General features: G+C 38.0%; 1 protein-coding gene across 3 annotated transcripts in view; it reads left to right on the top strand.

The window, feature by feature from the left end:
• LOC309507789 (leucine-rich repeat and fibronectin type III domain-containing protein 1-like protein) overlaps window positions 1-26,635 on the top strand; it is a 194,237-nt gene that overhangs the window by 99,577 nt on the left and 68,025 nt on the right. For all 3 annotated transcript variants that reach the window (XM_082182203.1, XM_082182202.1, XM_082182204.1), the window contains exon 2: window positions 2,564-2,694. In XM_082182203.1, the coding sequence (XP_082038329.1) occupies window positions 2,648-2,694 (47 nt within the window). In that variant the 5' untranslated portion in view covers window positions 2,564-2,647. The remainder of the gene's footprint in view (window positions 1-2,563; window positions 2,695-26,635) is intronic.

The following is a 26,635-nucleotide window of genomic DNA, read 5'->3' on the forward strand; positions in this document are numbered from 1 at the left end:
ACGTCTAAATATTTGCTCTACTTTTGGATGGACTGTCTGTCTATCCTTGGATTGTTCCTTTGCTAATGTGAACGGTTTTCCTATCTGTGTCATGATTGTCTTTATTCTAAACTTTATTCTGCTATGCACATTGATCAGAATATCATTAACCCTTAAATGTGCACATAAATACCTCAAGAAAACATATTCATTGTTATTTTCCAACATACAGTAGTACAATTTAAATCATACAATGATTCTTCAAAAAATATCCGACAAAAGCAAAACATATGGGGCTGATTATGTGATGTAAACATCAAATTCTGTTAGTTTACAAATCATGCACTCTGGTAAAAGTGTATTGAGCTCATAACATGCAACTATTCAAGGAACCACATGAAAATGTGTCTATTAATCAATAATCTGCACATAAACATAATTTGTGGAGTTTTGCAAATATATATTTTCCAATAAGCCTAAGTGTGTTTTGCAGACGTTGAGATTTATAACCAATGACAGACATGTCAGTCATGCACATAAATGTAATGTCCAATCAAAGCATAACATCTGGTCCTTAATGAGTGATTTATAAGCAATCTGATCCACACATCTGCGTTTTCACTGCAGTCGGCGATGGCACGTGAAATTGAGATGCTGACGGAACATCTCCTGACCCTGAGAAAAATGAAGCATTGGTAATTTTGGAATTATTTTGGATTTGTTACATGCCGTGCCGCTCGCTTGCAGTGCAGTCGGTTTAACAGCCAATAAAGCGAGGTGTAAATGAGATATTTACTCTGCAGAGACAGCTATGTGGATTTTAAGGGGAGCATTTGCAAGTCCAGAACTCAGTGAACTCGTGCTGAACTGCAGGGCTCAAACTGTGCAAACTTGCAGTGACAGAATCAGGGATTTTAATGGTTGCAAGCACGCTAGTATATCGTCGCGTTGCTCAGTTTCTGGGCATAATTAGAATTGTGTTTTTCATGCGGCTCGGAGGGCCAATGTGAAGGTCACTGTTTAGATGCTGTCTTGCTTTACTCATTGTTTAATTAGAGCTTTCAAACGATTAAAACTTTTAATCGGATTAATTACATGAGACCGCAATTCATCAATCAGATTAATCACAAATAATCACATACATCAATATTTGCAGCTGAAACCCCTCTAATTAAAGATAATTCGACTGCATTATTGAGGTAGACGAGTAAATCTTTGAATATGCAATACAAATTCAGTGTTTTAATTTCCATAACATGTCTCTTGCTCATTTAAAACATGTGATCAAAGCTGGATTTCCAGCATTATTACTCCAGTCTTCAGTGTCACATGATCCTTCAGAAATCATTCTGATATGAGGATTTGATGATCAAGAAAATAGTTATGATTATTATCAATGCTGAAAACAGTTGTGCTGCTTCATATTTCTGTGGAAACAGTGATACATTTTATTTATCAGGATTATTTGATGAATAGAACATTCAAAAGAACTTTTATTTGAAAAGGAAACATTTTTAACTATATACATGTGTTTTCTGTTCAATTTGATTTGTGCTTGATGAATAAAAGTAATAAAAAAATCGTTTCTTCCCCAAACTTTTAAAGAGAGTTTAAAACAATTTTATTTTGGACACATTTTAGTGTCCAATTCTCACTTTTAACTACAACTTTTACCTCAATAAACTCCTTATTACTGCTTATTAGTTAGTAATGTTGTTACGTTCAGGTATTGTCTGGATTAAGGGATGTAGAATATGGTCATGCAGAATAAAGCATTAATATGTGCTTTATAAGTACTAATAAACAGCAAATATCCTAGTAATATGCATGATAATACGCAACTATAGTTAATAGTGAGGATTGAACCCTAAACTAAAGTGTTACCCTTTATGTTTTATGCCTGCGTTCAATTCCATTCTACTCCATCTAGATATTTTTTTTATTCCCTAAAATTTACATTTGAGTCAGGAGAACATGATTAATTGCATTACTTTTTTATAAATAATTAATAACACTAAATTAACATGTTAAATGCATAGCCCTAATTTATATGCAAATGTTGTTATGTGAACACAGGAGTTATTACATTATCAAGGGAAATAATTGACAATTGTGCAGCTTTTTTTTTTTCTTTTTTTTTTTTACATTCTCTGTAATTACACCCAATTTTACCAGTTCAGAATTCCATGGCGCTTTACTCTCTGTTTGTGTTATTCCACTATAATGAATGGTAATTTGGTCTCTCCCGAACATGGTAACTCCACCATTAGCACCAGAACATGCCAATTACACAGTGGCCATCAGAAAAATACCACTCTGTAATTCAGGAGCACTTCGACTCGAGCATCTCGGTGTGAAGCCGAGGGAAGCCTGTCATTTATCGAGCACATTTGTCTCTCAAGAGCTGATGAATGAAGAACAATCAGCTTTTCTCAACACTGGGCTCCACTCACTCTCTGTTTTTGTCCTGGATCTAATCAATTACCCTTAGCTGTGTAAATATACGAGAACGTGAAGCACTGCTCAGGTGCCTTGACAGTCATTTTGTCTTCATCTGTATTGGTTCTTTCTCTCTTTCCCACAGATAGATTGGTGTATCTGAGCCAATGACTCAATGGCTGCTGTAACTCAGTAACTTGGTGTCATCGCACCCTGTAGAGAGGAGAAAATGGACGGGCAGAAAGACTTCCGAATGCTGGGTCAACTTCTCAGAAGGTCAGTGAAGTCCTGTCGTGCCGTTGTGATGCCATGCTGACATTCAGTCTTATTTACAGGTCTGTTCCTGGATGTGTGTGCTTTACCCATGAGGAGAGCAAAGGCAGATTTAGCCCCAGGCAGCAATTATGCGGATGAACCCCAAACCCAGATTTGCTTGGTCATGCCACTCCCTTTGGTGACAGGATGAAAATTAGTTCAAGGACAATAAGTAGATTTATGTCTGCATAACTTTTGGCATCATGCATGGGATTATCTGAGCATTGTGGCAATGATACGTACAAAGATATGCACAGATAATTTCATGAGATAATGACTGGCATCTTGAATTTCCGGGAAGGTAATACTTTACAATACAGTTCCATTAGTTAACATACTTCTAACATTTATCAATCTTAGTAAATGTTCATTTAACATTTACTAATGCCAGCGTTTTTAAAAAGATGCCACCGCCAGCATTTTTGATCATTTTCAGAAACGTTTCATGGCCCCCAGAATATTTTGCTGAATGAATATCTGAAGATGCAATATTTCAAAAGAACAGACCCTCTGCTTTAAAAAAGCATGCATTCTTTTATATTCAACACCTGAATGTGGGTAAATTTCACAGAAAAAATCAACATATTTTGCACAAAACTGAGAATATCCCGTTTGTGTCCAAGAATACAGCTAGATCGGATTCAGAATGATGATCAAAACACAGATGAAGTAGATGGAGTCCATCAACACCCCCAAAGCTTCACACTGTAGCTCGTCCTTGGTCAACATTTTATTTAGTAACATTAGGCAGTTTTGATTTATGTGCCGTTTAATTTTGACGATCGCATTATTTTACAAATGCACGTCCTAACATATGCTATCGATTGCTTCTTTTTCACCTGTGTTTTGATCAGGAGAGTCAGTACTCTATCAGAAGATACCATACCATATCCCCTACCATATAACAGTGGAAACACGTAAAGCTGTACAATTCTGTCAATGGTGGTGAAAGAGCATTATCTAACATTAACTAATGGGTTTATAAATTAAAGGAGTGGTATAATGCCCTTTTCACAAGATGTAAAATAAGTCTTTGATGTGCCCAGAGTGTGTATGTGAAGTTTTAGCTCAAAATACCCCACAGATATTATTATTTTTACATTTATTCATTTAGCTGACGCTTTTATCCAAAGCGACTTACAATTGCTAATTATGTCAGAGGTCGCACGCCTCTGGAGCAACTAGGGGTTAAGTGTCTTGCTCAGGGACACATTGGTGTCTCACAGTGGATTCGAACCCGGGTCTCTCACACCAAAGGCATGTGTCTTATCCATTGCGCCACCACCACCCCATTATTATATAGCATATAAGTTGTCACTTTTTGAGGGTGAGCAAAAACGCACAGTTTCCCTTTAAATGCAAATGAGCTGCTGCTCCCGGCACAGGGGGCGGAGCTACAACAGCTTGTGTCCTGAAAATTTCGAAACTTTTAGCCTTTTATGTTCAAATCGGAGACATAGATGGAGAGACTCATTTCTGAATGGTTAGTTGATCAATTTATGTAGCTTATGTGTAGATATATTCTAGTCATTGATTAGCATATTCTGTCATGATCATCTATAAATCGCGTTCCCGGGGGCGGGGTTTATGTAAATGTTAGGGTTGGTGATGTCACTAACCCGGGAGGACTGTCATGTAGTCTCTACCAGCCGTTTGTTGTAGTCCTTAAAAAGTGATTTATTTAAAAGCAAATATCTCCCTTTGCTTTGAACTTTGAGCGTTGTAACTTTGCAGATGTTGTTTATGATCAAACAGCAACATTACACACTAACTAAAGTTAGAAAAGTCAAATCATAATCAACCACCCCTTTAAGTGTTAGCGATTTTATAACCAACACCAAAATTTCACAAGTTAATTTTGAGAGGTTTGGTCTGAAGATGATCTAAGTGAAGATTGGACACAGATTGTAGAACAAGTAGCAGAAAACATTGGAAACAAAATGTTGGAAAGACGGACCTCGCAAAACTGATAATCATATTATGTTTCAGTTTAGCATTGCAAAAACCTTTGACTAGCGTGAACAACCACATAGCGAGTTGTTCCTGTCCAGAGTTTGCAGTAGATGATGGCTGTGGAGGTTTGCTTCATTGAGGTCAGGCATGAGGTTGGGTGTCAAGGTCTGGCTCACAGTCGGCGCTACAATTCATCCTCAAGCTTCTCAGTGGGGTTTTATTCTGGTCTTTATGCAGGCCAGTCAAGTCCACACTAGACTCTATAAGCCATTTCTTTATGGTCTTGGCTTTGTGCACTGGGGCATTATCATGCTGGAGCAGAAAAAGTCTCCATTCTACAGAAATTGTTTGCCTACGGAGATGTCATGGCTGTTCACTGGTTTGTAAGGAGTGTAACTGAAATAGCCAAAAATGTTAATTAAAAGATGTCTACATATTGTTGGCCATGTAGTCAAGTGTCCGATACAGCAATATTAAAAATGACCTTTATATTTCAAAAGTGTGCAACCCAGCATCTCTACACATCCGAAAGCGGTCACTCTCAATGGGAAGGTGGAGTCTGAAATGTGCAGTCCTTCTTGTACTGGTCTGGTTTTTATATCTGAGCAGAGCTAGTTTAATCTCGGTGGGAGTGGATGTTTTTAAGAGCACTAAATGGCCGTAGCACAGGGAAGCCGTGACCCTTTTGTCTCCCCAGTGGATCTGCGGTGGCCGAATCGATTCAGCGGTGACAGTGAGAGAACACGTGCCGACTGAACTTGGATTCCCTAGAGATCCTCCTTCACAAAGGGACACTGATCTTGAACCCTGGAAGTGAGATGATTCCTGCAAAGTGTAAATGTATCCGGACTTTTGTGTAGAAAAATGGCCCAGCTGAGAGGAAGTGAGAAGGTTCTGTTCGGTGGCTGGAATTCAGCCTCATTTTCAGTATTTGCAAAGTGATCGTCTGATGAATCAGGAGAAATTGAATGTGTTTTTGCTGATGTGGAATAATGTGAGATAAGACTGACACCTCATCTAATTATCAATGGAAAAATCATGTTGATGCCATGTGTGTGTGTGTGTGTGTGTGTGTGTGTGTGTGTGTGTGTGTGTGTGTGTGTGTGTGTGTGTGTGTGTGTGTGTGTGTGTGTGTGTGTGTGTGTGTGTGTGTGTGTGTGTGTGTGTGTGTGTGTGTGTGTGTGTGCGTGCTTGTGTTTTGTAAGCAAACATCCATGCAGATGTTGCGCTAAATATTTCCAGTTCAATGTCCAATTTTATTTATGTGTTTACAACAGTTCATAATTTAGAGAGCATCTGCACTCCACTGATTATCTGTTTCTGTTTAGACACATTCTCTATGTATTCTGATAAATGCCTTACATCATCTACAATATTAATGTTCCTTGAAATAGATCATTTACTTTAGATAATTAACAAGTAAACTAGCTTTGTAGATTAGCTATTTCAATAATTTTACAGTTATTTATTTATTTATTTATTTATTGGGGGGGGGGGGGGGGGGGGTATATATATCATACTCTATTAAAATACAATAATGACAGTGGTTAAAATATATTTGAATGTGTTTAGTTTCACTTAACCAATTAACCATTTAGTTCACTTAACTGTAAACCTACACATTCGAATTGTTTTAAGGTTTTTGAAATAAGTATCTTATGTTACAGTAGGCTGTATTATATGGACAAATGCAAAATATTACAGTTTAAAATAGCAGTTTACTATGTGAATATATAGTAACATGTAATTTATTCCTGTGATTAAAGCTGAATTTTCAGTATCATTACTCCAGTCTTCAGTGCCACATGATCCTTCATTCTAATATGATGATTTGATGCTCAAGAAACATTTATGATTATTATCAATGTTGAAAACAGTTGAGCGGCTTTATATTTGAAACAGTGGAAACAGTGATACATTTTTTCCAGAATTCTTTAATAAATAGAAAGATCAAAAGAACAGCATTTATTTGATTTATTTTTTTTTTTTCTTATAAAAGTCTCTTGATCAATTGAATGCATCCTTGCTAAATAAAAGTATAAATTTTGTTAAATAACATTTGAACGGTTGTATAAACTAGACCTGACACACGCAACTAGTACAGTAAAGTAGTTAAACACTAATATAATGTGGGCCCATACCATTTTAATATAATGTTAATACACATTTCCTCCAAGTGGCAACATCTCTTCAATCCAACACAGAAGTGACTTAAACTGCAGTTCATCGACTGGCCACTAGAGACCGGCTGCAGAAGAGAGTCAATCCCATAAACCCCCATGTTAAAATGCCCAACTTTACAGCAGAAAAACATATTTACAGCCTGGTGCAAAAAGTGGTTTTGGTCTATATAGCTAATTTTGCCCTTCATGACGACTGTGAGGGGGTGAATATTTTTATAACTCATCCGTTTAAATTATATTAAGCCTTAAAGTTCTGCATAATTAAGGGCGTGGCCTCTTGAGTGACAGGTGGATTGCCGCTGATGTCTCTACCAGCCGTTTGTCTGCTGTCTGTTAGTGTCACGTCACCTCAGCTAATCCGCCTCGCTGCCCAGTGACGCCAAGACGCCAAGATGGCGACGGCCGGCTCCGCCCACTTTAGGCTTTTTTTGTCCATATTTTTTCCAGTCTTTGATTTTCACACACAAATTAACACTCCTCTTGAATCTCCCGGAGTTGTTTTGCAGGGTCAGTGTTCAGCTGCATTAGAGATCAGTGTTAGAGCTGTAAGGGGCCGTTCTGGAAGAGACTCGAGGTGGCAGGAGGGTGTTTAAGCCTCGGTCAGTCGGGCAGATGGCGTTTGGCAGCTCAGTCTGTGGCTGGACGCCCTCATTGACTATCAGCAGGTGCTTCTGGGCTTCCAGAGGTGCCAGATGTGTGCAGGGGAGCGAGGACGGGAACAGGCTCGTCGAGCCACAGCGCTCATTAGGAATTGGACAAACAAAGATAAAGGCATTCGGACCGGATCCTAATGAAATCCCGTTGCTCTCTCATTGTGTTGGCCTGTGTATATGCGTTTGCATCTCCATCTCTTCCAGCAGCGTGTCTCTGTTTCTCTCGTCATGTCTCTTTTACCTCTGCCAGTGGCAACAGACTCCATTTGCATTGGATTAATGCAACCCTCCCCTCCACATCCCGCTCTCTTGGTCTCTATCTCACCCTGTTTTGAAATAAATTTATGCAGTTGCAAGGAAAGTTGGGGATCAAGCCAGGAGGGCAGCTGAGGAAGAAGCACAAGTCAATGAATTAGCCGTTAGTGTCTGGAAGAGCAAGAGCAAGAGTCTCTGTGTGTCTTCAGGGCTTCTAGACTGAGACCATAGTCATCCTTGTAATGCATGCATCAGCATGAGGACTATACACCTAATGGCTGTAGTTTGATTCGTCGAGTGGCACAATTATGGTTTTGGTGATTAAATACGAAGCACTTGCTTACAGAGTTTCCCTAGTCTTGCCTCCGTGGGACACGAACCTCATAATGTGTTCATAAAATTGCTTTTTTTGTTTTTTTATTGGTGTTGTTGTTGATCCTCGGCTCTGCATACTGCATAATACAAAAGATGCATGCTTGGAATGGGGATTTCACATTGTTCGTGCTGTGATGGATGCTTTCTCATTGGCAACAGTGACTGCTTTGGTATTTTTCCATGAGGAAAAGACCCGTAAATAACAATAAAGGTTATTTTGCAGCTGTAGTCTGTTATGTGCTCATCTAACAGTGTTTTGCGTGTCTTCATTGACTGAATTCAAAGTCGAGAGACTTGGAACAATTGCAGTCAACGCTTTGATCCATCCCAATGGCCATCCGTCAAAAAACATGGATGCACATTCATTATAGACAGATCTCGGTTCTTCATTGTTCTCTGACCTTTATGTGCGTAATGAGACGGGACGTGTGGGTGTGCAGATTAATCCTCCTTCTGTATCGGAGCACTGTTTAATGTCCCACCACACATCTCCTTGATTCTTATTGCATGTTATTGGTCTGTGTCTCTCTGTCGAACACTAATGCACTGACACCATTGGATAATAGTCAGATCCATGTGTCCTCCCAGGTGCCATTAAAGACCATTGCAACCGGGGAAATAATGTAAACACACTCTATTCCGGCTATTGGGGAGTTTTAAGAGTCCGGAAATCATGTGAGAACAATTACTAAATCTCACAATGCATCTTTAATAGTGTTGGGCTTTACGTAATGCGATGTTGGTTTGAAAACGTCCACATGCATGAATGGGTTTGAATGATATAAAGGTGATGTGTTGAAATACTCTCTTCTATCCCGATTTAATATGCATCGATATCAATAGCAGAGTGTTTGGGAAACCTGTTTGAAAACACTTGTTTTACTTTATTGCAGTTCTATTGGATGATGTTTGCGGCGCATGATGTAACTTTTCTTCCCTTCTAAAGTGATTTTACTAATGATGTTAGTAGTTTCTGTGGACCATGCACTTGTTTACCAATGTTTGCTAATTTAATTAATGATTAATGATCTTGAGCAGTTTCAGATGAGACTGTTGAGGCTTATGATTTGCTGTAACATGCATGTAGTCTTTCTCTTTTCTCTCCTGTGCTCGTTCTCTGTTTTGCCCCCTTATTTATTATTATTTATTTATTAACTGATCTTGACAGCCAATGACCATAATGCATTTTCACTGTATGGAGAAAAAGTAATACGAATTTTGAGCCATTTGATTGGAGGTCACATTCATAATCCACCTGAACAGCCCAAGTTTGAATATGCATGACACTTCTTTTTACAAGAGTCTTTCATCTCCATCTCAGAAGTCATCTCAATATCTATCTTCAATCTTACTGATTATAAGCTCTATTATAGCTGAAGTATCTGTTGCTCAGAAAGTATTGGGTTTGTGTGGCTGGTGGGGGATCAACCCCTTAATGTATAACTTGTGTTACACATATTGCATTTGTATAAGAATATCATGTCCATATGTTTAAAATAAAAAAATAAAAAAACACTGAATCTTACGCTGTAGTAGACAAGACTAAAGAGAGAGAGAGAGAGAGAGATGGATTGAGAGGGGTAAAAGAGAAGAGATTGCTCTCAGCTCCCAGACGTCTCAGCCATCTGGTACTCTCTGGTCCTGCTGGTGGATTCCACCTCATTATACATTCACACTCTCTGCCTTCTGATTGGCCGGTTCTGCAGGATAACATTGTGATGTCATGGAATCTTTTGACGAGATTGAGTAGGAGGACCCCTCGCTGTTCAGCGTCTGACAGTACAGTCTGACAGACATCTCACTTTAAAGATTGTGGTTTGAGTTCTTTTGAGTTTCTGAAATGTCTGACACACATACTGCATATTTACCTACCCACTCATCTGAGACACTCTCTGAATGAAGGGCGCTTTGCTCTCCATTTGCCCACATCTACTCATCATGGTCAACTATTTTTCCTTCATAACAGAAATGATGGAAATGCACTAATACACACACACACACACACACACACACACACACACACATACACACACGCATATTCTGTATTTAATTTAAGTCTGGATAATGTGTCTGTATAAATGTTATTTTTTATTTTATTATTTGTATTTTATTTATAGTAAGTTAATATAAGCTAGAATAAAATAAGGTTACTTTTTATATTTTATTTTATTTAAGTAAATGGTTATTTTTTTTCAATTAACGAAAATGTTCGTTTTAGTTATAGTTGATGATAACAACCCTGCTGTGTGTGTGTGTGTGTGTGTGTGTGTGTGTGTGTGTGTGTGTGTGTGTGTGTGTGTGTGTGTGTGTGTGTGTGTGTGTGTGTGTGTGTGTGTGTGTGTGTGTGTGTGTGTGTGTGTGTGTGTTTGTATGTAAATGCATTCAATTTATTAAAAATAAAAATAAAACATTTTTACATTTTTTACATCTTATGTTGAAAAAATGGTTACATAAAATGTCATGAGTTTGATGAACTCCGTTTGACATTTTTCATGCTTTAACTTCTCTCCAGCACACTCAGTTCTTACAGCATGCATTTTGTTTTCTGGGCATGGTTCTGTTGTTAGATGAGAGAGTGAAGAAAGAGACAGCTTCTCAAAGAACGCTTTGTGAGTGTGAGTGTGAGTGTGTGTGTGAGAGTGGTTTTAAGCAGCCTCGCTGTAATCACTCAGGTGTGGTGAGAGTCGAATGCACACAGCTGCAGTCTGTCAAGTCAACAGAGTTTCAGATCCTCCTCCTAATCTGAGCGCTACCGCTGACTGTGTGCTATTCCACTTTTTTATTTATTTAATTTTTCCTAGCATGTAGCGCTATAATGAATCCAATCAGCAGCTGACTCAGACAAACCAGGTAAAAGACTATGGATGAATGTGCGTGTAGGTGTTAAGTGTGTTTGGCACGACACACTCTGTTTTAAGTGCTGTAGTGGTTCAGAAGAGTCTGAAGTTTATTGGCTCTCAGAGGATAGCCAGGGGACATCATGTTTACCCAACTGCATTATCCAACAACACTGAACTTAATGCAGAAAGCAGCTGGAGCTGATCCACTTCTCCGGTCTCTGTTTCTTTATCTCTCCTGCCAGTGTGTCTCATGTATTTCTGAGGGCATCCGTTTCTCTCCTCCCTGCCACTGCGAGGTGGTGTGTGCATGTGTATCTGTGTTAGACAGAGAGAGCGAGTGTGTAACTCTTGGAGCTGGAGGGCCCATCTGTTTAAACACTGCAGAGAGCTATAGTGGAAATCTCTCCCACAATCCTCTCTGCCTGGATGGACAGATGCTCTCATCCTCAAAGCCCCATAGTCCTAATGCCTGAGGTTCTCTGGCTGCTCCGTACAGCTCATATTTCTTATGCTGAGAGTTCTGATGTTCAAACTCTCTGTGATCCTCTGTGACTTACAGTAAAGATGGACAGAAGTCTCTAGAGTCCTGAAGTCTATTGTTCAGCTGCCTCAAAATATCCCACTACATTCCTGCATGAAACGAGGTCACGGCGGCACCTGCCCTGAAGAGTCCAACGCAAACTGTGAAGGTCCAATGAAAAGTTTTAACACTTCTTCAAGAACATGTTTTTGAACATTGTTAATATGAGTTGATGGAGAGAGTATTTTAATCTCATAACTTCATTGTGTTGATTTAAGTGTAAGTGGGTCAGTCTGTCTTTCTTAGGGATGCACATATCGGTACCATACCTTTATTTTAAAGTCCTGTTCTCCATGTGCATACCATGTACTGATTATAGTAATTGCAATAACTGGGTAATGGTACTAACCCTGAACCTTCTAGGGATGCACCGATATGATAATTCTGTATATTTAAATTGGCCAATAAATATAAATCCAAATTTTTATATTATTTTTGAGAGCCTGATTACTAAAACAAAAGTATCACCATTAAAATCAATGTCCCAAGCGCACAATTACAATGATCTTCTCATTTTAATTTTAGGTATTTAGATATTGATTTATTAGATAATAATGGAGGTATATGGTAGAGGTCTGCATGGGATTGGTTTTTCAATCCCACTCTCTCAAGATTATGTGCCACTCCCACCCGCTTCTGCCAACAATATGTGACCCTGGACCACAAAACCAGTCACATGGGTCAATTTTTTTTAAATTGAGATTTATACATCATATGAAAGCTGAATAAATAAGCTTTCCAGTGATGTATAGTGGAAATGTATAGGACAATATTTGGCCGAGATACAACTATTGAACATCTGGAATCTGAGGGTGCAAAAATAATCTAAACATTGAGAAAATCTCCTTTAAAGTTGTTCATTTATGTTGGCGATTGTGCTGCATTCACTCACAAAAATAAATGTTTTATATATTTACAGTAGGAAATTTACTAAATATCTTCATGGACCATAATCTTTACTTAATATCCTAATGATTTTTGACTAATGAAATATGCCTGTGTGACTCGTGACTGGTTTTGTGATCCAGGGTCACATATATTCGATTTTATCCAGCTCGCGCCCGAAACTTTCTGACTTCTGCATGCTGTTATTATTAGATCATTATATTGTGCGAGAGCCCACGTGCCGCGGGATTGCACACGTCTAGTATATGGTGATGAAAAAAAACAAAACAGATATAGGTTGAAATGTTTTTGTGTTCACTTGCAAAACTTTAAGGAAATTGCATTTGCTTTCAAAATAAGTTTTGCATTTTCCAATGAACTTTGCATCATTTTGCAAAACTTTTGCGTTCGCTTCCTTAACATTTGCATTCAACTGAAAAACTTTGTGGACACAAAGTTTCTTGGAGGAGCTTTTGAAAAGTTTTGAAAGTGAACGCAAAAGCATTGAAATTACATTTTTCATGCTGTCCCTTATTATAATGATATGAGGACTAACCTCTGAACTACATTTTTGAAAAGGGCTTTTACACTGATAAAGAGTCTGCCGGTTATTTATATCCAATGAAAGTTGCAATTTCCAGAGCTGTACCAGAAGTCAGCCAATCATAACACAGTGGAATGTAAACAGATGTTTAACTCACATCTGCTCCAATTCAACCACCAGTCCATTCATCTATAAACCAGTTGGAAAGTGTCCTGTGATATAGTCCTCACTCGCCCTGCCTAAAGACATCCAAAAACCAACAGGCTCTCTCAGCCACAAGATAACCCGTGACTCTCTCATTAGCTGCTTAACAGGCCTCCACTCCTGCCATCATTCAGATAACACAGAACAGCAGACTCCATGTTCATTCGCACCTTCCCTGGTTTCCTGTGCAGATTTGAATTCACACCTTTCTCCCAGATTGGGTCCCTGGGCTCCTTGCTTTCCGCTGGGGTTCTGATCGGAAGAGGGATGTGGGTCATGACTCTGCTGTCTCAGACGTGGTTAAAGCTCGGCTGAAGCTCCTGACACACTGAGTCTCCAACTGGGCTTAATTTAGGACAGATCCCTGAGTACTCATCTCCCGCTGAGGGCTTGGTACTGATCTCCTACTGAGGGACGAGTACTCATCTACTGTTAAGTGTTGGAGCCGCTCTCCTGCTGTGGGTTCAAAGGTCATCTGCTGCTGAGTGGTTGAGGATAATGAATCAACCCACATTAGCTGTGTTTACACTCATGGAAGAGCTCTTTCCATGGATTTGCAATCTGGGGTCCCATGTCTTTTGTTCACCTTTTTTGTGGCTGTTTCGGACCCTAGTTGTTGACAGGGCATTACATAATTCAGTACCAAAAGACTGCACACACTTACAAATAAAAGTGCTAAAAGGACGTTTTCGCAGTGATGCCATAGAGGAACCATTTTGAGTTCCTCAAAGAACCTTTAAAATAATCACTTTTTTCTTAGTGTTAAAAATCTAAATATAATGTTACAATCAACACTTTTCACAATTAGTTAACCTTGAGAGCTGTAATAGTAAAAACGTGCTAAAAGTTTTCGAGAGTGTCCCACATGTAATACTTATTCCATATGAAAAGATGTCAGCCAATCACAGCAGAGGGCGTTTGCACTGAAGTCTCACAGCCAATCACAGCAGAGGGCGTTTACACTGAAGTCTCACAGCCAATCACAGCAGAGGGCGTTTACACTGAAGTCTCACACAGACACGCCCCTTCAAACAGAGCATTCAAATCAGAGGCTAAAACCAAGATAGGAAAAATGCCTTTTATTTCTAAATTATGACCATGTTTGATGTAAAATCATACTAACATTATAAGTGCACCACAGGATACATTATAAAACAATGCAGCTCATGACCCCTTTAAAATGTGCATAATAGCATATGCGCTCTATTGGGGCGTATCATTTATTAGAAACTTCTCAACAAGAAAACATGCTCATAAACTGTGATAGAACACATCCAAATGCAATATAACATGACAGCGTTATTGTATTTTACACAATAAATGTATCATGTAGAAAAAAAGAGTCACAGTTATTGATACTTTGCACCAGTTTCCCAGGAAGCGAAGATTTTGTTGTCTTGAACACAAGATGTTTTATTTGCAAATGTTTTGTTTTTTTTGCAATATAATATATTTTTGCACAACTTTGGATGGAAGAATATTTAATTTCCAAACAGAATGTTATTCCATTATATTAATCTTATATTGCAATCACAAGCTGTATTTACTGCCGTATTAATGCGTTGGCATAATTGTGTCTGTCTGACTGAAAGCATTGCTTGTATAGCTTACAGATGTGTATTATTGTTATATGACATTATTTTATTGTTTTTCTCCAACACCTCAGCACAGTTAGAGCTCACTGCGGCTCAAAGAGATTGCAGGAGATGTCCTGATTTAGTGCAGGATTCCCTGTTCATTAGGGCCGAATGATATTGTATCATCAAAACATGCATACTCTATAAAGCTGCTCTGAAATGACCAGTTTAACGAAAAACTCGAATTGAACTGAATTGAACTGAACTACTAGCTAAATACTCCACATGTCAAATGGGCCAGTTAAGTAACATGTTTATTAAATAATTTTGGAAAGAGTTCTGTTTGGGCCATTTGACTCCAACTGTGGAAATAAAACACTGACTGATTTTAAAGAGCTGCCACTAAAGTGAGGCGGTGTTTCCTGAGAGACGTGTAATCTGCACCCACAGCGCTCGGCAGCGGGGACGACAACTGGAAAATACAGCATATTACAGCAATCATAATATTTTCTATTGTGTCTTCAAATGCAAAACTCTTTAGGTTGAATTGTTTCATCGTTGAAGACTGATCAGTTTATAAAAACAAATATTATCTCATCTCTGTTATGAAAATGATGCTGAATGACACATTAAGGCAACTTAGTATGGCTGTCAGTTGATTAAAATAATTGATGCAATATTTACTTTGCCTCTATGTATTTCATTCCCTACAAGAGGAATCAAACGCCCTGCATTTTACAAACTCGTTAGTTCTCGGCTGCCTGATTGAAAAGACGTTTTAGACGTTTATCGCAAACATTAATTATTGTATGTCAATCATAAACATAATTACTGTAAAATACAGTTTTTTTATTATTTATTATGCATAATATTATGTATAATACATATCTTCATTTCTCAAAATGCATGAATACAGATTTCTGTTAGCTCTAGCTGTGTAAGTCACATGATCCTTCAGAAATCATTCTAATATGCTGATTTGCTGCTAAAGAAACATTTCTGATTATTATCAATGAAAACAGTTGAACTGATGCTTCATTTTTTTGTGGAAAGCATGATAAAACGAATAGATAAAACGAAAGATGAATAGAACGTTTTTTTTTTTATATATTAATTTGAAATATAATCTTTTGGTCAAGTTAATGCATCATTGATGAATAAAAGTGTGTGTGTGTGTATATACACTCACCGAAAGGATTATTAGGAACACCTGTTCAATTTCTCATTAATGCAATTATCTAATCAACCAATCATATGGCAGTTTCTTCAATGCATTTAGGGGTGTGGTCCTGGTCAAGACAATCTCCTGAACTCCAAACTGAATGTCAGAATGGGAAAGAAAGGTGATTTAAGCAATTTTGAGCGTGGCATGGTTGTTGGTGCCAGACGGGCCGGTCTGAGTATTTCACAGTCTGCTCAGTTACTGGGATTTTAATGTACAACCATTTCTAGGGTTTACAAAGAATGGTGTGAAAAGGGAAAAACATCCAGTATGCGGCAGTCCTGTGGGCAAAAATGTCTTGTTGATGCTAGAGGTCAGAGGAGAATGGGCCGACTGATTCAAGCTGATAGAAGAGCAACTTTGACTGAAATAACCACTCGTTACAACCGAGGTATGCAGCAAAGCATTTGTGAAGCCACAACACGCACAACCTTGAGGCGGATGGGCTACAACAGCAGAAGACCCCACCGGGGACCACTCATCTCCACTACAAATAGGAAAAAGAGGCTACAATTTGCACAAGCTCACCAAAATTGGACAGTTGAAGACTGGAAAAATGTTGCCTGGTCTGATGAGTCTCGATTTCTGTTGAGACATTCAGATGGTAGAGTCAGAATTTGGCGTAAACAGAATGAGAACATGGATCCATCATGCCTTGTTACCACTGTGCAGGCTGGTGGTGGTGGTGTAATGGTGTGGGGGATGTTTTCTTGGCACACTTTAGGCCCCTTAGTGCCAATTGGGCATCGTTTAAATGCCACGGCCTACCTGAGCATTGTTTCTGACCATGTCCATCCCTTTATGACCACCATGTACCCATCCTCTGATGGCTACTTCCAGTAGGATAATGCACTATGTCACAAAGCTCGAATCATTTCAAATTGGTTTCTTGAACATGACAATGAGTTCACTGTACTAAAATGGCCCCCACAGTCACCAGATCTCAACCCAATAGAGCATCTTTGGGATGTGGTGGAACGGGAGCTTCGTGCCCTGGATGTACATCCCACAAATCTCCATCAACTGCAAGATGCTATCCTATCAATATGGGCCAACATTTCTAAAGAATGCTTTCAGCACCTTGTTGAATCAATGCCACGTAGAACTAAGGCAGTTCTGAAGGCGAAAGGGGGTCAAACCTGCAAAATAGCATGAAGGAACGTTTGCGCCGGAACACGCCTCCTCTTTGCGCTGAACCGCCCCCGGGAGCGCAAGTGTATTTCCTGACTTACCGACGTGCTTCTGTGGAGGGAAAAGTCCGCTTTGCGCGGGTGCAAAATAGGAATGATACATGCGTCGCTGTACAAAGTCACTTGCGCTGGGTGCAAGATAGGGCCCATAGACTGTCATATACATTTAAAGCTGTTTAACACATTTAAAATCTCTAAAATCCCAATAATTAGGCTTCACCAACCCAACAGCACCGTAAATATATGAAACAGTTCATATACTTCACAGTCTGGAAGTCATTTGTTTGTACTTGTTTGTAAATGAAGTCGGCGCATATGAAAACGCTAGTTATTTGCAGCCTCAGGCCTGTACAGCGGACAATAGTTTGAGGCTTCTAAAAAAATCAATATAAGTGGATCAATGAAGAGAATGAAAAGGTTTTGAACAGTGTCTAAAACACACTGATAAAGAATCATGTTCTCACTATACTGAAGATTTAATAAATTACTGACCTTTTCAGGAAATGTAGCATGAGGAAGGACATGAAGGAAAATATTGATTCTTTGCAATTCCACCATTTTTCAAGTAGTGACGGAGAGAGAGAGAGAGAGAGAGAGAGAGAGAGAGAGAGAGAGAGAGAGAGAGAGAGAGAGAGAGAGAGAATTAGAATTTTAACAAAACTTTATTTTGAAGGTCACCAATAAAATTACAAAAAACTATTTAAAAATACAAACATTATGCAAGTGTCTCGGAAAAAGACAACTGTTCACCCATAATAGTACATCATTTTTCATCAAAAGTCCAAATTTCTTTAAAACCCTCTATATTATCCATACAACTATAATATTTATATTCTAAACATATTCTAGCTCTGACAATGCATCTAAAAAACACAAAAGCATCAATATAATTGTTATTTTCAATTTTCCTTGTTCATATTGCATAAATTGCCATTTCAGCTTGACCCAATAGAAAATTCAAATTTTACATTTCTTGTTTTTCCCAAATTTCACTCCAAAAATAAAACAAACATCTGAATACAACTCTTCAAAGGAATCAAACAATTATTTTAAAAAATATATATAAAGGATTTAATCTAAGGAAACAATGAAAGATTGTTTCTCTACAATTACAAAAAAAATAACATTTATCAATAACTTCAGAATTCAAAATGGACACAAAAGTGTTAACAGCGATAATACCGTGCAATATTCTCCATTGAATATCTCCAACCCCTTTGGTCAATGGTGGCTTATAAATTTCTTCCCATCTTGGTATTTCTTCATCTTTTACTCCTAAATATTTTCTCCAAGGTGTGTCTATCCTATTTTTAAGTTTTTCTTTATTCAACATTTTAACACAAAAAGTATAAACCCTTTTTCCTCCAATAGAATTAAAAACAGTAAAACGAACATCATTTTTAAAAATCCAAGATAACACCTGAAAGTCCTCTTCATCAGTTTTCGGTCTCACACCCATGCTCGGAAACAAATCAGCCCGATCAGGTGTTTCACAACCTTTCGTCCAATTTTTTAGCCGCAAAGTTTCTTCTTCTGTTAATGAATCTCAAAAACGTTGTAGGATCTGTCCAACTTTCCGAACCGAATGAACACCAAGTCCTCTGGCCACATCATCCACATTGTCCAGTTCTGAGCCTGCTAATAATGCCAGATGTTTTACTGCTTTAGCTTTAGCTTTGATGAAGGCATCATCCATGCCTCATTTCTCTTAAAGTCCATTCTTGACCCATAAACAATTGGTTCTTCTAATAGCCAAGAGGATTTTTGTGTGAAAAGTTTTCTGCATTCTAGAATGTCCCAAGCTTTAAAAGCACTTAAATAAAAAGGAATTGTTCCTCTCACATTTTAAGCATTGCTGTCCAAAAGAAAAACTATATTTTGATTGTTGAAAAGTTTGTTTCAATCCTAAATTCCCAACTTGCTTTAGAATACGCCCAGTTAATCCTCGCCATGATGTTTCTGTTACCATATAAACACTTTTGCACAAATTGTATTCTAAAAGCAACTTTTCTACTGGATAAATGTATCAAACCTTGACCTCCAAACTCTTTTGAAAGATATAAAACACTCTGTGGTATCCAGTGCATTTTGTGCCAGAAGAAATCAACAACCATTATTCGAGCTTTCATTAATATACCAACTGGAGGTTCTAAAACTGCTCATTTATGCCATAATGCAGAAGCTATCAAATTATTGACCATTAATATTCTACCTCTGTAAGACATACGTGGACAAAGCCATCTCCATTTTTTTTATCTTCCTTCTACCATTTCTAAAATGCCCTCCCAATTTTTATTTTCCATAAAATTATTTCCTTAAATGAACACCTAAATACTTAAAACCTCCATTACTCCAACTTAGACCACTCCCTCCAATCTCCTACTAATAAACCAGAACACTTTTTCCAATTGACTTTAGCAGATGATATATTACCAAAATCATGTACTATTGAGGTTATTTTATTTATATCATCTTGATTTGTATTAATAACCACAACATCATATGCATAAGCTGATGTTGTATACACAGGTGCAAACTCATCAGCAATTTTAAGCTCAATTAAATCATTGCGAAATCTGTTCAATAAAGGTTTGATAGCTAATACAACATGCCTGACAATGAGCAACCTTGTCGTATCCCCCTTTTCACCTTAAAAGAGGCACTTAAGCCACCTTTGACCTTTAATACACTTTCAATACCTCCATAAATAATGTTGACCATATTCAGAAAACCTGAAGAAAAATTAAAAGCCTCCATTGTGCTCCATAAATACTTGTGCTCCACACGATCGAAAGCCTTCTCGTGATCCATCGAAAACAATCCAAATTTAAAACCAAACAAATTAGAAGTATGGAGTAAATCCCTTATGAAAGATATGTTATCAAAAACAGATCTACCAGGAATACAATAGAACTGATCATTGTGTATCATCGCATACTCCATAGCCTTCCTTAACCTATTTGCCAAAGCTTTAGAGAGAGCCTTGTAATCAGCACATAACAGAGCAACAGGTCTCCAGTTAGCTAACATATCTGAACCCATTATGCTCCAAAAAGTTTTATAAAACTCTATGGGGATTCCATCAATTCCTGGAGCTTTAACATTGTCCAAACTCATCACTGCAGAGTTCAGTTCAGGCAATAACAATCGTTTAATCGTTCAAAAGTTTATTTATTTTATTTTCGGAAGACCTTTAAAAGACTTCTGTGCAATATTAAAAATCTTCTTGATATTCAGAGGCATATAGATTTGAATAAAAATCAACAGCTCTCTTACGAATTTCCGAGGGCTCTGTCAAATCATTCCCGTTATCATCCCGTAAGGATTGAATTAATCTGAATTGCCCATTCTTTTGTTCAAGACCAAAAAAAAAAAAAAACTTGTTGGTTCATCCATCTCGTTCAAATTCTGAAAGCGATATCCGACTAATGCTCCTTTTCCTTTGAGTGAATCCCAGCAGATCTGTCAAAACATATTTTTTTCTTTTTAATAGATTGAAAATGACTTTGATCTTGAGCGGAGTCACTTAAAAACTGAAGTTCAGTTATTTCAGATTCAAGATCTTCAATTAATTTTACAATACTCCTAGAGGTATTAAGAGTATATTCTTTACAAAATTGTTGAATCAGAACTTTTCCCACATCACACCATTGTTGAGTTGATTCAAACTGATGTAAATTTGTCTTCCATTGTTCCCAAAAGAACATAAACCCTTTCTTAAACTGCGTATCATTTAACAATGAAGCATTAAAATGCCAATAAGCACTCTTGGCTTTGACAGAATTAATAAAAACAACTCCACAAACCAAACCATGATCTGAAAAACTAACTGGAGTTATAGCACAGGATTTAAAGATCTGTAAATGATGTTTATAACAATATATTCTATCAATTCTAGCCATGGAAATAGAATTTTCTCGATAATGTGCCTAAGAATATTGTCTAAAACTCCATGTTTAAGTCAAAAGTTTCCACAATACTTGCAAGCTTGTTTCTTGAAGCGATGTGTGGCTCAACATGAGTGTGATCTAAGCTATTGATCGTACAATTAAAATCTCCAGCTAAAAAAAGAAAATCAACAGACTCACATCTTGCCAGTGTATCAGACAATTCTTCCCAAACAAGCATCCTTTCTTTGGCATTAACTGGAGCATATACATTAATCAAAATCATTGTTTTTCTTTCATATTTTACACTGACTTTAATGAGCCTTCCTGCTACGACTTCTTCTACTTCATATGACAGAGGAATAAAAGATCTTGACAAAAGGATGGCAACTCCAGAACTTTTACGACTCATTATAACAGTGCCATCCCATTCCCTCTGCCAATCAACTTCATTATCAATGCATGAGGGAGTTTTCTTGTACAAATGAAATGTCAACATTCTTCAATTTCATTAAACTCATAAAAAGAAACTATTTTCTTAACATCTCGTGGCCCATTTACATTTAGTGAGGAAATCTTTAACTCAGCCATAAAAAAATTGAGTTATGACTATCAAGACAAACCTCACAACATAACATTTCCATAAATTGTGATCCTTCCAATTCAGCCTGTGTTGTTAATAAACCAGTTTCTTAATAAACTTTAGTTTCCGTGAGGCCATCTCCTCCCACATCTCTCATCATCACCTTTGCGGATTCAATGAACTTCGCTCGATTCGAGAAACAATCATCAACCACCACATTTCTCTTTCCTTTTGTTACGTGTAGGAATCTCCAGAACTGTTCTACATCATAATTCTCCTCCTTTGCACTTGTCATGATCTGAGTGCAGATTTCTCTTTCACTGTCAGATTCTGATGTATGCTCCATCTCACTGCAAGTATCAGTCTTATTCACTTCTTTTATCTCTTTTTTTTTTAAATATGACCTCTTTTGAGTTCTGTTCACCTGAAGTCTTCATTGCTTTACGTTTCACAACTGGTATTTTGAAATCTGGTTCAATAACTTCCATCAAATCTTTCCCAGAAACAAATTCTGCAACATCTTTTGCCATTTCCTCTCATACTTCCTCTTTATTTTCTATTGCAGTAATATTAGTTTTTTCTGTTAATTCTTCAGTGGTATGCCTACCCATTCCACAAACAATTTGCGTAGGGGGGGAGCGAAATAAACCTAAAATTCTCGGGACAGCAGCATGTGTCCAAATTTTAATCTTAACCGTTCTATTTCATCAGATACGATCTGTAAACAGGGCTTTAAGTGTAAAATACCGAACTTGTCCTTTAAGCTTGTTAAAAGCCAGCTGAAACAGCGCTAATATTCTCAACATATTGACGCAAAAAACAAAAAACAGGCGAGACATTGTTCCAAGAACAAACCAGTTAGAAGACATTTCACTCCACAACTTATGAATTAACAGTAGTAAAACTAACTTTTTTGGCAGAAATTTGTGCCTGTATATATTCATATTAAAAATGCTGCTATATTAATATAGTCATGTATTTATATGTATTAAATGTAATGCAGTAATGTTTTTGTTAAGAAGTTATGGCAGTTTATTTATTCATTTTTGCATTTATATTTATACTAAATGTTTGGGCTACTGTTTTTGATAACACATACAATAGGTTTATAGAAAATCAACAAAAAATTTTTTAAATATTTTCATAATTTTTCAGGAATTGTTGATTTAAAAAAAAATGCTTGTAAGTCTGAACCAGAATATCAAGATAGTTTATTATTTTGCATATGATGATGAAAAGTAAAAAAGCACCACCATGTTATATGTATAATAAATATTTGAGTATAACAAATAAAAATCCCTTCTAGATTATTTTATCCCTTGAGGTAGCCCTCGCACACAAAAAGGTTGGAGACCCCTGGTATATAACTATATGTTTAAATAATTACAAGTTTGTGGAATTTGGGTTTCTGTAGCCTGCAGTGACATTTCATTATTTGTATTTTATGGCATTGTACATTTCTTTGTCTTTATTTGAAGGCTGAGGCTTCATTAATAAACACAACCCCAATTAGCATAATTGTTTTGAGATGTTACTTGTTGTGAATACCTTGTCTGATAGGCTACAGTATTGTGGCATAGTATCAGGACATCCTGGCTAGTGTCTGTCGCACACGGCTAGGGGCGAATGGCCGGATGATGGGCCTATTTGGGAGAAAGTCCAGGGCTGTTTTTTAGCCCCAGTACGTCTCTGAAACACTTCATTGTTTCAGTCGTGACAAAAACCCGTCAATCGTGAATTTGAACGAGACACTCTTCAACACCCTTGTTCCAGCATCATAAACACTTATCATCTGAATGAAACGATGTGCTTCAAAAGCAGTGACTTACATCTGTCACAGAATGGCAAATAGTGAAGCGAGGATTCAGGTGCAGAAAAATAAGAATCTTTATTAAGTAATAAAAATAAACTAAACAAAACTACAAACAAAAACTCCCTGTGGGGGAAATCAAGACAGGCATCTGGCAAAACTGGAAACACAACTGAAACATAGACAACGAACCAGCACAGGACTGCAAACACAGGGAGACTAAATAGGGAAGCAAACAAAAGAGGGTAATGAGGAGAGCAGGAGGGGCAAATTAATCAATAATCAGGAAACAAGATGGGAGGGGCCAGACAATTGACAGGAGAGCACATGGCACAAGGAAATACATGACAGGCCATGTGCTCACAACAAACCAGACTATACACAAACACATGACAGACTGGGAATGCCAGAGCTCTGTCACCAACCCAAGATGTAACCCAAACAGAAGTGACAGAACTCTGACAACATCCTACCAGTATTTTTCTTAATGCCGAAACACACTGACCATATCGTGACTACTCACGTACCAAAACATCATCCTTAACAATGGTGTGACATTTGACAAGGTAATTTTCTTTGCTGGATTGACAAGTGGAAAAACGGGAGTGTGTGTGTTTTTCACTTCAATTCCTTGTTCAACAATCTTGTTCACCTTCTAAGAAAAGAACCATCGCACTATTCATTCCTGAAGCCGATCTTATGCTTTCATGCCCAATCACCAGTCCAACCGCAAGACTACACTGAACACTCGACGCCGACCGGCACCTGAATCCCACGCCGCCGGGTGAGCTGTTCAACCCCCGTTCCCTCCTTCACACTGGCCATAATGATCAGCAACAAAACAACACCCTTCTAACTTCCAAAAAAAAAAAAAAAAAACTAACTGTGAAAGTTGGTAAAAACACTGCCGCTCTCACAGACACACCACACTCGTTCATGCGCACAGAGAGAGAGAGAGAGAGAGAGTGTGTGTGTGTGTGTGTGTGTGTGTGTGTGTGTGTGTGTGTGTGTGTGTGTGTGTGTGTGTGTGTGTGTGTGTGTGTGTGTGTGTGTGTGTGTGTATGTCGAGGAGCTGGAGCAGTTTTATCAGAGAAGATCATGCTCATGTCTGATATTAGCCAATGGCAGCGGAGAACTTCAGATCTCATCAGATCTCCCCCAGTGGGCTTCCGTCACTCTCCCTCCTCCCTCTTTATCTCTCACTTCCAGTCTTGTATTTGAGAAACAAGTTTCCCCATTCAGTCGCATCCTTGTTATGTCTAGACTCTGGCTGTTCTTGAACTGATGTGTCGAGGTGTTGTCATGCTGATCTGAGAACACTTCACTTCGCTCCACTTCACTTCTCAAGGCTTCAGGGTTCCTCCAGGTTCATTATAGATGAAGGACTTCCTTCTGTAGTTTCTCGAAGAACAAGAGCAAATTGGTTAGCATTTCATTTGGGATTGTAGCACTAAAAATAACAAGCACCATCACATGATGCAAGCCAATACTAGGAATACTATATATATATATAGATGTGTGTATGTGTATGTGTATGTGTATGTGTATGTGTATGTCTGTGTGTGTGTGTGTGTGTGTGTCAGTGTTATTTTAGTGTCATTGAGATACTTTTGTAGTTTTTATTAATTATTTTTAGATTGTCCATTTTATTTGTTATTTTAGTTAAAGTTTTATTTATTTTTTTATATTTTTTTTTAGTTGTAGTTATTTTAGTAAAGATACACTAAAATGAGAATGGTCACTTTGGCATCTAGCTGGGGGAAAAAAATCAGTTGATTTTAATATATTTAATTTTATTTCAGTTAATTTTATTTTATTTCAAGTAACTAAAATGTTCTATGGTTTTAGTTAACTATAAACACCTTGAAATATATTTTCCTTTCATTAATCTCATGCTCGCTTACTAATGAAATATTAATATAATCAAATTGGTGATTGTAGATCATTTGAAGACATACAGTGTTTCACACATTAATGTGTGTTAATCTGAAATAACTCTTTTCCGGGATGTGTTTGTTTGTTTGTTTATAAACCACATTTTTATCTACAATAAATTGCTTGTTAAATGAACTTAAAGAAATGAACACCACCAAATGTCAAAGATATTTAAATGGGGTTTGAGTTTATATTTAATGGCGCAGTGACTCCAGTATTTACTGATGTATTTAGCTGTCTCCCTGCCGCTGTGTTCATCCAACTTTAAGAGGAAATGCATCCACATGATGTATAACCTGCCAAGAGCGAGCACATCCCTGCCAATTTATCTTTAACCAAACACCTCGCCTGACGCGGAGAGTTTGACACCTCTACCGGCTCTATTGACCACGGATCGTGTCGACGGAAAAAAGAGAAAATGAAAACAAGATTGATGCTCAAAATGGCTTTTTGAAGCGACTGCTGACAATTGCGTGTTTTCCTTTTGTTCTGCCGTCTCCGTCTGCTTCAAAGGGAGTAAACATCATCAGCTCGGGAAAAGAGCTATTGAATGAAAGAGCGTGGCGGGCTGTGTTTTAAGGAGTGGGGAATGATCCTGCTTAGTCTCCATTAGACGACTGTCATCAGAGAGAGAGGGAACGGGGCTGAAAGAAAGAGAGTGAAAGTAGTCATTACACCGAGTCTATTAGGAGGTAATGATGACTTCACTCAACGCCGTTGTTTCTGGGATTGAAGACGTTCCTCGTTAGGTGGAGAGACATCACCATGTTTTTACCCAACACCTTTCGGACTTTCTCATCCGATGTCCATGCGTGATGAATTCAGTCCAATGAAGGGTTATGGGGCGAGTGTTTTTGTATTGTCCTGACAGCAGCAGGCCATTAAAGGAAAGGGGGGTTTGTTTTTATAGGTGTGCTAGTGTTTGGCAGAATATAAAGCTCATTTATGAGAAGGGAGTCCCTGTGGTTCAGATGAATTGGCTAAACATAGGCACATTTCCATTGCAATTTGAAGGTCTGTCACGACAACTCTCTGAGTGTTTGGCATGATAATGGGTATGACAGTGTTGATATGTTTGGTCTTGGTGGAATAGATTTGCTGCGCTGCTGGTTCTGCTGCTTCAGAGCAAGTAAGGGACTTGCTACTGCCGTACAATACAGCGAATAGGTTGGTTTCACATGACGTCACGTTGCTGCTTCGTAAGAGCGTGAAATTCAGATGGAGGG

This window comes from Leuciscus leuciscus (genome assembly GCF_965113295.1).
Source record: "Leuciscus leuciscus genome assembly, chromosome: 10".
Taxonomy (NCBI): domain Eukaryota; kingdom Metazoa; phylum Chordata; class Actinopteri; order Cypriniformes; family Leuciscidae; genus Leuciscus; species Leuciscus leuciscus.